The 11,258-nt window shown below is 36.5% G+C and overlaps 2 protein-coding genes across 3 annotated transcripts in view; both read right to left on the bottom strand.

Annotated features, from left to right (window-relative positions):
* Positions 1-3,664, bottom strand: part of LOC117111640 — a 7,942-nt gene extending 4,278 nt beyond the window's left edge. For both annotated transcript variants that reach the window (XM_033254599.1, XM_033254600.1), the window contains exons 1-3: positions 2,072-3,664; positions 1,484-1,760; positions 159-620 (exon numbers count right to left, since the gene is read on the bottom strand). In XM_033254599.1, the coding sequence (XP_033110490.1) occupies positions 159-620; positions 1,484-1,760; positions 2,072-3,492 (2,160 nt within the window). In that variant the 5' untranslated portion in view covers positions 3,493-3,664. The remainder of the gene's footprint in view (positions 1-158; positions 621-1,483; positions 1,761-2,071) is intronic.
* A 1,469-nt stretch (positions 3,665-5,133) lies between these two features.
* LOC117111670 (actin-related protein 10-like) lies at positions 5,134-9,993 on the bottom strand. Its single transcript, XM_033254645.1, has 8 exons — positions 9,814-9,993; positions 7,522-7,677; positions 6,873-6,981; positions 6,485-6,592; positions 6,306-6,373; positions 5,734-5,849; positions 5,545-5,621; positions 5,134-5,211 (listed from the first exon to the last, which is right to left on the bottom strand). Exons 1-8 carry the CDS (start codon positions 9,888-9,890, stop codon positions 5,152-5,154), a joined length of 771 nt encoding a protein of 256 aa, XP_033110536.1. The 5' UTR covers positions 9,891-9,993; the 3' UTR covers positions 5,134-5,151.
* Positions 9,994-11,258: the final 1,265 nt, after the last annotated feature.

Genomic DNA, 11,258 nt, shown 5'->3' with positions numbered 1-11,258 from the left:
ATAAATTTATATATATATATATATATATATTCTTTTTTTTTTTTCATTAAAAAAACCTCAAAAATGAATCTGCCAATTATATTTATAGACTACCAGCCAGTATAAAGTGAGGTCATTTTTGTTCTTTGATGGGAATAGAAAATTAAGTTCTAACTTACTGCTCCTAATCCATTTTTATTTTCATCCACCTTTGCCTTCTTTGCTGGCTGTCTCTCTGGTTCCACTGGTTCTACGGGTTTCATCAGTTTTTCTGGTTCTTTCCGTGTGACATTATGATTGCCTGAATTCACGGGCATAAATGTATCTTTCACCTCATACCAACCTGTGCTGAGTCCCAAAGAGTCTGCCACAGCTGCATCCTCTACATTCAACCTCTTCACCGGTGGAAAACTGCCACCGTCAGATTTTTCCATCTCAGGAATATGTGCCAGACATCCCTGGGCAACCTTCTTCACTTCTTGCACAAGGGACAGATACTCATTGTAGATGGCTATAAAGTTCAGGCTTCTAGATTCTTCACCTTCTGCCTTCATCAGCAGAAACTCAAAGGGTGAAAGTATGCGAGTCATTCGAGGAAGGATAACATCAAGGAAATCTTCATCCTCAAATGTCTTCATTAACTGAAATTAAGACATGATAAAGAAGTACCAATAACATATTTAATCTTTCAGGCCTGTAAGCAGTGGTAGAGCAAGGATTTGTACACAGGAATCTTGTCTGATAGATCTGACAAAATCCCAGCAGAAACTGCAGACATGTTTTGGTCACAGTCAGTTAAATATTATTTTAATTGTGTTTATTATCACTACTAGTATTATATGTAGAATATGTGGCACTGCAGTATCATGACTTTGGCTTCCAACAGAAAATTCATGGTTTCATGTCCTATGCTAATCACATTATTTGTGTAATTATGCAAGGCCTCTGATCAAAGATATTAATCATTAAGTAGGTAGTGAATGAGATAGAATGTAACTTACAGTAAGTAGTATTGAATTGCAATAAAATATTATATACATGTAGAACAGTATTCTTTTGAAAGTTCATTTAATTACATAATAAGCAAATGAGAGGAACAATTATAATTAGTAAATGAATGATATTAATATATGTCATAATATTTATGACAAGAGGCGGTGCGGATCCAGGTATGTCCAAAAAGGGAACCGAAAGGGGAAGGAGGTGGGAGGGCCGCGATGAAGAGAAAACACTACCCAGGGGATATGGGAAATTTTTGTTTCCTAGATGCCTGGAAATAACCACTGAGGCATTTTGGGCAATCAATAATCTTTTTCTTTCTTTTTTTTTTAACTTTCCAAAAAGGGGAGGGGGGTGTCCCGGGGCCAGCTCGGCCCCTAAATCCACCGTGAGTGGGAAAGTGAGTCTACTGTATAGTCCAGTTTATCTTTTTGAATATGATATTGATGTCAGTGATATACTGCTACAGTAAGAAAAAATGCAAAACATAAACATTATTAATTACCTCTTTAGCCTTTTGTTTCCTCTTGTCCAGAGGGACTTTTTCTGTGTTGATCCAAACTGAAGATGATGCCAAGCTGTAAGGTTTGTCAGCATGGTTACTGTATATTGGCGGCCTCCCCCGGCCTCTACGTCTCCTCATACCCCTTCCTCGGCCCCTTGTTGAAGGATATTGCAATCTTGGTGCTGGAGAAGTTGTAGTTTCACTAGAGTTTATATCTCCAGCTTCTGTTGAAATCTGCTCCGCTGGCTTCACTACCTCGTCAGAATCTACCGTCATGCTGCCAATGAAGATAAAAGGTTATTGTTTATTTACTTTGATTGTGGGTCTTTTTTATGGAAAATTAAGTCAAAAATCATTTTTAGGCTGTATAGTATATATTTGAACAAGACAAGTCCAAATGTTTGGATACTGTTAAAGAACACTAAAATTAAAACAAGAAGCATTTAAGAGGATTTAGTGCTTTAAAATTAATTACAGTAATTTAGCATTAAAAAATCAATTACCAGTAGTGAGGAATATAGCTTATCATAATTTTATTGTTTATTTATGTTACTAACTGTAATATTTTAGTTCTACTATCTGTTATACCTTTGTGTATTTTCTGGTAGTTTTTTTTCAGGTGACGGTCCTACTGGTGTACCATGTGTGGGATTTTGCCGAAAATGTCGGTCCAAACTTGCCTGTCCAATGTATGACTTATCACAATTTGTGCATTTGAAGTTTTTTGGTTTATCAGAAAAAATAGAGGCATCCCTATCCTTTTCATCAATAGAATAATCTTTATAATCCTCTTCAGAAGAACCACTTTCGACTTCCTCTGTCGGATGGATGGTTTTGTAGTCTCTGATGCGGTAGAGAGGTGGTCGTGATATTCGGCCAGACCTTGTTATCTTCTTCACAGGCCTTGTAATTTTCTGCGGCTTTGCTTTCTCTTCAGACTCCTCTAACTTTTTTCGTTTCCGACCCACACTCGAATGATTGATCTTAGTTCCTGGGATGATTTTCTTTGTTTCTGTGGCTGCAGATTTAACAATTGAGTTTGATGCACAGTTAGTGTTTCCTAATGATTCATCAGGAATCTGAACAATTGTGATCTGTTGTCCAGGGTTTCGTTTCATCAAAGCCTGAACTTCTGCATTGTTCAGGATAGTCTGCAAAAGAGGTCCACTCATTGAGCCATTTGGTCCTGTAAGCGAAGTCCCCAGAGGTGTCTTGATCGTAATGGTCGCTGCGGATTTTGTTTGAAGCGGTACAGTTAATGGTAACCGTGGTTCTTTGGCAATTGTTTGTGGCACTGTCAAGGGTGCCTGACTCTGGTGAAAAGTACTATGTAGTGCCCTAGGTAGTGCAACTCTGTCAGCATTATTCGTACTGCTGGTAGTAGTATTTGTCAGAGTGCTGTAACTGGTCATGTCTGTTGAAACAATACTTGTGTTTGTTACGTTCGCAGCATTTTGATCAATCATACTTGCGATGGATCCCAGAATACTGCTTGCTGCACTGGTTGATGACGATAATTCCACTGGTATAGAATTCATAAGGTTACTGCTTGTTGAAATTGTTGCAGGTCTTGTTGCTGTTGATGTTTCTGTGCCTGTTTTTTCAACAACCTTTGAAAAGCTATCCTCACCATTCTGAAGTGTTTGGGTACCAACAAATGACTGTTTCTCTGCTGTTGTTGGCAACTTTGACAATAACAACGCTGATGTTTCAGTTGGTGGTGGTCGTATTAGCTCTTCCTGACGCATAACCAAGAGGATTGGAGTCCCATTTTCTGAGATACTCGGAGTAACAACAGAATTACCAATCATAGTCGTTGGGCATGTGTTGGAGCCCAGGCCTAGGCCTACTGAGGTGTCCACCGAAGCATGATCGGAAAGCGCTTGGACACCGCTACTAAGGCCGCCTTCCACTGTTTGCACATCGTTGTCTTGCTGCGCTACAGTGGCTAGGCCTAACAATTCAGAATTCTGTTGTACACTTGTAAGTGCCATTGAAACTATATCCATGGTAACTATATTGTCACCACTTAACTCACGATTCTGCTAAACTACTCATGTTGCATGCAACAAGAGTGTTATTTAGATAAATTCCACCGTCTTTTGCCGCGGCCCGAACATTTTGTTCAGGCAAACCACCATATCCAGTATCTTTGCTTTTGATATGATGAGTGACTCACTAATGCCAGAGGTGCCCCCTCTAGAGTCAGGTGCTACGGCGGATGCGTGCTTGGAAAGTAAAGTTATTTTATATCCTCCCTCGTTTCATTCTTTCCGTACCATTTGCGTTATCATTATAAATAAAAATAGGTCTCTACTCTATAAATAATTTGTGGACATATCCATTTTAAAAAGCTCAGGCGCTTCAGTTAATGATAACTGAAGTACACAAAAACAAATCACAGAAATACCCTACCAGGGAGTTGTTCACATAACAACTCCCTGGTTGAGCTAAACAATTCAATAGGCCTATTTGAGTTTTAAGAAACTGATAAATAAATTCTCTCACCAATTATCGGACGCATACAATGCCGTCTTTCTTTTTTTTTTTTTTCAAAAACTTGGCTTGGCTGGTAATCGAATAAAAATTGCAGCAAAAATTCACTTGGAAATTCGTCGCAGTAAGTTCCATCCACGTACGAGGATACGATCATGATGATGTTTAGTGTAATAGCAATGTTTGAAAATCAGCGGAATGTAATGTATACGGTATAAGTTTAATAATCGATCATATTTTATAATAATATATTAACTATTCCTGTATTCCATATTATTTTCCCGGCTTCTCCACCAACCTAAACAAATTAGAGATTAGTTTGTCTTCCGTAATACAGAAGTAAATCGTTGTGCCGAATTAATTAGCATTGCGAATATGTCCTTTGAAAAGTGAGTTTTATCGATTCAATTCGTTTTTGTAAAGAAGAATAAAGAATTAGCAATTGTGAACCAGTCGTCGGCGGGTGATTAAAACTAAAGTGATAATACTATATTTTTTTTATCTGACCACAAAATACAGATACAAATAAATTTGAGGCACATAGTTTATTTGAAGTATTTCATATTTGACATGCAATAAATAAGCCAATGTTTTCATACCAAGTATTGATAAACAAAAACTAAAAAAGTCCCAGAAAATTTATCTAACATTTTGAAGTTGTACACAGAATATTGCACTTTGTATCTGTTTAGCTAGCTATCACTACAACTAAAGATACCTTCTTTCTACAAGTAAACAGCTATTATCTATTATTATTAATATTCATACTAGTATTATTATAACTTCATGGTGCACATATCATTTTGTGAAAATTAAATAAATAGATGAATTTGCATCAGTCGAGAATGTTTGCATGGCAAAGGACTGTAACAATGTATTACATGCTTGCGGTACACCACATAGAATGGTCTCAAAGTTTCAACCAAGTTGCTTCGATCGTCTTTAGGAAACCGGCAGGGTCCAAAACAGGGAAATACTTATATGGTTGGAAAGTGAAGGTTGCTGTTGAATGGTGGACCAGGTTTTGACAGTCTGTGTGAGTGTGAGGTGTTGCTAGAAAGCTAAAACAACAGCATTGCCTCCAGCTTAGATGAAGGATAGCCAAAACAATGGCATTGTCTCCAGTATGGTAAATGATGTACTGCTTTTCCTTAGGTCAACAAAAACAAGTTCTAATATTCTGCCACCATCCAGTGGGTAGTCAACAGGGGGGAGGGGGGTGGTGGTGGCCTATGTTGAGTAAAACAATCACAATATCAATCACACCTCAAGTCAGAGAGGTTTGATGACATCACTACTTGTCATCACAACTTGTTTTTAACATTTAATGTCCAACATATTTCATCAGTCTTATTGATTGAAATGTTGTAGTAATGAAAATTGAGGGTTGTAGTATATAAAATATGTTTGGCTGGCTTTCCATTTGAAATTATTGAGATTTAGATCTGTGACACGCTGTAACCTGGAAATATTTGCTTATGGTGGTGTGGATGAGCTAATGTACATAATGTATCTAGCAAAAATATGAAATGATAAATATTTAATAAATAACAATATGTAATCACCTTAACATCACTGCCATCTAAGAGGAATTCTTGAATTTTAGCAGCCCTTTGAAAATCACAGACAAAACAGGTTCTTACTGAAAATGACCAAATAGAAAGAGCAATTAATAGTTTATATAGGTATAACATATATAATTGCAGAAGGCAAAAAAACCAATGATGCTGATGAGTAAGAACATACTAAAATACCTTTAATATCTTCTAAGACAGTTTCCTGTACATGACCCATGACTGATGACAATGGCTTCTCTTCCACTGTATGACCTTTGACCGTACTTTTCTCAAGAAGATAGGCTTCAAGTTTCCTGCAGTATGCAAAAAATTTTAAACTCTTGAAAGTTCTGGTAAAGCTCTTGAAATTACCATACCTAGCAGCTTTATAATATTATCCTTAATAATGTCAGCAATCCATTTGCAAAATAGCCCTTTTTATATTTTGCAAAATTATTAGGCTAAAGTAAAATATACATTGCAAACAGGCCTTACCATTCTACAACCATCACAAGCACTACCACAACCATTACTATCTTAAACTACTACCACCACAGCCACTACTGTATTACGACTTCTACCACCACCACTACTACTACCCCACAACAAATATAGCTACAGTACCACTATTACAATGACCACTACCACCGCAACCTCTACAGTATTACCATTTTTACCATCACCGCTACCACCTCCACCACAACTATAGCTACCAGCTTCACCATCCTTACTACTACTGTACTACTACTACCACTACCAAGCAAACTTACTTATGAATAGCATGTCCTGCAAGTGGTATTGCCTGCCATCCCTTCAAGATTGGGGTACATTCACAAACGTAATCACAAATTAAAGAAAATACTTGCAGGTTTACCAAGCTTTATATTACAGAGAAATGTTAATCTTAATTACAACTGCAGCTTTCTCCAAGGAGAAGTAAAAAGGATATTGGAAGAACAAGACTTTCATTATAACCACAATCAATGACCAGAGCTGTGTTGATTCCCAACGTAAACAGCACTAATAAATGGCTAGGTGCATACAGGATTGAAGGAACCTATGTAAAGAAACACTGGTTAAAATGTATTGAATCTCATGTATATTTAACAAATAAAAAACAAAATATAAAGTATTGAAATATAAGAATTTTCTGTTTCAATTATACAGTACAGTAGGCCTATAAATCTATTCAAAGATTTGAAATATCTACAGACAAATCACTGAAATACTCACATGTTTTTGTGTCCATGCATAAATCAAACATGTAATAACACTCTATTGCATCAAAATGTAATTATAAAACACTATACAGTATACCATGGACATAGTATACTTACCTCATAGTGTTTGAACAGCACCTTTGCAAGAGTTTCTCTAAATGATGAGGGACAGAGGAATGACTCGCATATAATCACCCGTCGATCCCGTGTATTCACAAGCAGATGTCTTTACAAAACAATTTAGAAAGAAACTTAAATTTATTTATCATTTTTTTAAAATACTGGTCATATAGTTACTCAGAATAGGTCAAACATATGACACTTTTAAAACTGATTAAGTTTCCTAATACTTCAAGAGTAGATTTCCTGTATGAATAAAATCAAAACAGTTCTAGGTTTGGTCTGCAGGAGTTCGTGCTTCCATCGGATCAGCATTCCATTCATACAAGAAGCCTTTTTAATGGAGAAAGCATACATGTACCTATTGTTAGCCATGGTAGCCTAGGTCTAAAGCATACATGTACCTATTGTTAGCCATAGTAGCCTAGGTCTAAAGCATACATGTACCTATTGTTAGCCATAGTAGCCTAGGTCTAAACAATGTAATAGGAAGACAAGCCCATACTAAGTTCCAATGGCAAGCTTTCTGTACACATGTGTGATGGTCAACATATTTAAAGAAATATTTCTGGGAAATCTCTAAATCAAAACTACTGTAGGAACTGGTTTAAAAATAGCCACAGCCCAATATTGTAGGTCAACATACCTGAAGTAGATTGTATGAAGAAAATCAACAAGCGTGTCATAAAGGTCATCCTCTGTGTCAGGTTCACCAAATATCTTAACAACTTTGCCAGTTTTAATTCGTTTTACTTCACTTCTTAATATAGCTCTTGGGTGGCACTCACCAGCAAAGCCAACTCTAGAACATAAACAAATGTTTTATAAATAAAATTATAAATAAAATTAAGTAAAATTAATTAGTAAGAACTACATAATTGGTTTTATTTTGTCATGAATATATCTGCTCAAATAATAAGGAGAACAAGGTGCTGAAATGTTATACAGTATATACCATATTTATTCGAATAAACGCGCCCTCCAGAGCCTCATTTGAAATAAACGCATAGATTGTGCTCTTAAGTGACAAATTGTTTATGTTTTTTTACAAATTAATTGGTAATTAATTGTGTATGTTTATAAATTGTAAACATTTTGTAAATTCAATGTTTTCTGCCTTCAGCCTGCTTGTTGTGCATATTTTATACATGAATAAATAAATTTAAAATTTTAATGTGAATTATAAAAGCGCAATCCTCTACCATCCTAGGCACATTACTGTACAGTACTGTAATTGTGCAGATGATGATACCTCTCTTTCTTTGACACCAGAGTAATCAAACCATCGAACAATTTACCATAACATGTAGTCACATGCACAACACTTTACCACTTCAAAGTTTCCTATGACCGACACATGGAAACATTGAGAGGAGGCAGTCTCTACGAGTATTAACTCATTGCCTCCTTATATCACTAAGGTAAGAATCACTAAGGTAAGAACCTCACATAGAGCTCAAATTTGCATGGAAAATCACAAGGAAATAGGTGCACAGATGATTAGATCAAAGCTAAATTTTTTGCAAAAATCTGTGAGGAAATCAGTCTTTATTTTCCGAAAATAAATTAGATATATGTTGATTTTATTTTAATTAGGCCTACGATTCTTAATAATAAAACAATACTTGTCTGTATGTTAAATAAATCGCCGTGGCTAGAGATACGATACCGTATCGGAACTTCCGATTGCTAAAGGTACAGTAAATGATATTACGTCATGATTAGCCAATAGAAATGACCAACTCGATTTTGGCTTTTTTTTGCAAAGTCGATATCGCGGTCACGAGAAACATGTGGCGCAAACAGTTACGATCAAAATTATATCATGATAGGCCCATTTCATCATAAAGTACTTCGGTAGGGGCTTATCACAATGTTTGGGTTAAAAGTCCTTTCTGTTATTCTTGCGTATTTTATGGTCTACCATAGAGAATGGTCTACTATACTAAGGCTATAGGCTTAGGCCGAATACCCACCTAGGGGCCTATGATTATGGGCGTACTACTATGATTATAGGCGTAATTTTATTGAAGCATTTATAAACATGATCCAAATATATATCGTATAGAAAAGATAAAAAGAAATGCGTCTCCAAACCAATCAGTTTTATGTTTAACAAACGGTATGCTGCTTAGCCACCTTTTTCTGTTAAATTATTATTCACGGCCGCACCTTCGGCGCTCCATACACAGCGGCCGAAATGCATGATAAAAATACAAACTCAGGGCCGAACAACTCGGGCCGAAATGACCCAGGCCGCATTGACTCAGGGCCGAAACGACTCTACACCGGTAGCTAAGGCCTAGCTTCTACTATTAAAATAGTTTACGCTCGCTTGATGTTGCCAAATCTAGCAAAACTGCTATTCCTTGTATTTGCTATAGGGCCTCAGGCTACAGAATAATTAATCACAGCTTTTCACCCGCGAACGAACGAAATTTCTTATCTTCGATCGCTGCTAAAACTCTAAAACACACACTCGCTACTCTTGCAGCAGCAGTGCACTGAATGACGTCACGCATGTATCGGCGTTTCTATTCGCTAATCATGACGTAATATCATTTACCGTACCTTTAACAATCGGAAGTTCCGATACGGTACCGTATCTCTAGCCACGGCGTAAATAAATTTAGAATGCAACAATATGAATCAGAATTAAAGTGGGCCCAATAGTCCACACTAAATGGACCCGATCGTCTTGGTGTGGGCTCGGTCGTCCACTCTTATTATCGCCGATCGTCTTAAAATGGGCCCAATCGCCTTGGGCCCGATCGTCTATCACAAAATAGGCTAGGCCTAGGCCCTAGTTAAGCTACGGCAAGCAGCCAGACCTAACGAGCTAGGCTAGGCCTCCCTATTCTCGGCCGGGGAAGGCGTGTCAGTCAATGAATGTAAAAAGTATTTAAAAAAAATTGATATAAGAATTTTTATAAAATACTTTGAATAAGCAGATCCTAAGTCGAGAATGACAGCTGTTTTCTCGACAGCTGCAGTTAATCCTTCATATAAAGGCATTTCAACGAGGCCTAACAAGCCAACAACAACAACAATCACAACATCAAAAAGGAGCAACGATCCCCCACTTTAAGATCATGTTTTGGTTTTACCAGCGGACCGGACCGACTAACTCTCGTTGACGGCCGGTCGATGACGTATGTTGACGCGAATTACAATAAGTTGACGGAAATACGCCTTTTTCACGAATCGGTAGACATCTTGAAGTGATGACAAACATTGTGAATCAGCGGTGCGTAACCAACAGAAATAAGATAAGCTTTTGGGCTGATTTTCTGACATCATGTTATTTAAAAAATCATAAGTCCATAACGGGGCGTCGTATCCAAAAAGTGTTTCCAGGAAAATGTTCTTAAAAGACCCGTCTACACCACTATATGATTGAAAAAAAATTGAAAAATTTTTTTGACCTCTGAAATCAAGTTTGAAAAAGAAAAGCCTATCTTAGTAGTGTATTAAAATAGGCCAATGCATTACAGTGCAGTAGCATAGGACTTTCGAGTTGTTACTGTTCCAAGTAGCGATAATATACATATTTCTCTTATTACAAAGTACAAGTTATGTTTTATAAAGAGGTATAGTATGGTAAATCATGTTTTTAACACAGGAAACTCATATGGTAACTAAAACAATGCTAGTTCAGAGTATTACTAGTACTACAGCACTGTAATGCATATACCTATTTTAATACACTACTGAGATAGGCTTTTATTTTTCAATCTTGATTTCAGAGGTCAACAAAATTTTTCAATTTTTTTTCAATCATATAGTGGTGTAGACTAGTCTTTTAAGAACATTTTGCTGGAAATTTTTTTTGGACACGACGCCCCGTTATAAAGTTATGATTTTTTAAATAACATGATGTCAAAAAATCCGCCCAAAAGCTTATCTTATTTCTGTTGGTTACGCACCGCTGATTCGCAATGTTTGTCATCACTTCAAGATGTCTACCGATTCGTGAAAAAGGCGTATTATCAAGTATTAGTACACTGGCTATCGATAACACCAAGCAATTCAACTCCTTATTATGGAATCGTCATATTAATAATAAATCAGGTAATAAATACAGTAAGTTATTTGGACACTATATACTTTAGAAACAGTATCACATTTACATGATAAAACTGAGTCAAAAATTTACGACATAGGCCTACCTAAAAACTATATTAATAATAATAATAATAATAATAATAATAATAATAATAATTACGAATCTATATGGCGCCAATTCCAAACAGATCAAAGGCGCAACGCATGTGAAAAGCCACTAAACAAATAGGTTGCTGTGACTTGTTGCAAGAGTTGGAAGAATATGTAATTTGGAAATAGGCAGAAGCAAACGTAAAAGAACATTGACCATAGGTTTTG

This window comes from Anneissia japonica, unplaced genomic scaffold (assembly GCF_011630105.1).
Source record: "Anneissia japonica isolate Jap-2015-1 unplaced genomic scaffold, ASM1163010v1 scaffold287923_len1623670_cov205, whole genome shotgun sequence".
In the NCBI taxonomy this organism is placed as follows: Eukaryota; Metazoa; Echinodermata; class Crinoidea; order Comatulida; family Comatulidae; genus Anneissia; species Anneissia japonica.
Note: the sequence above shows the minus strand (reverse complement) of the source record. Positions and strands in the feature narration are given on the sequence as shown.

Excerpts from the sequence above, each read along its gene's own strand:
- LOC117111670 (XM_033254645.1), bottom strand. The coding sequence starts at position 9,890 with ATGCCTTTATATGAAGGATTAACTGCAGCTGTCGAGAAAACAGCTGTC. Across the intron at positions 7,678-9,813 it reads TTAGGATCTGCTTATTCAAA|AGTTGGCTTTGCTGGTGAGT; the intron begins GTATTTTATAAA and ends TTTATGTTCTAG. Across the intron at positions 5,622-5,733 it reads TGTCTTAGAAGATATTAAAG|TAAGAACCTGTTTTGTCTGT; the intron begins GTATTTTAGTAT and ends GGTCATTTTCAG.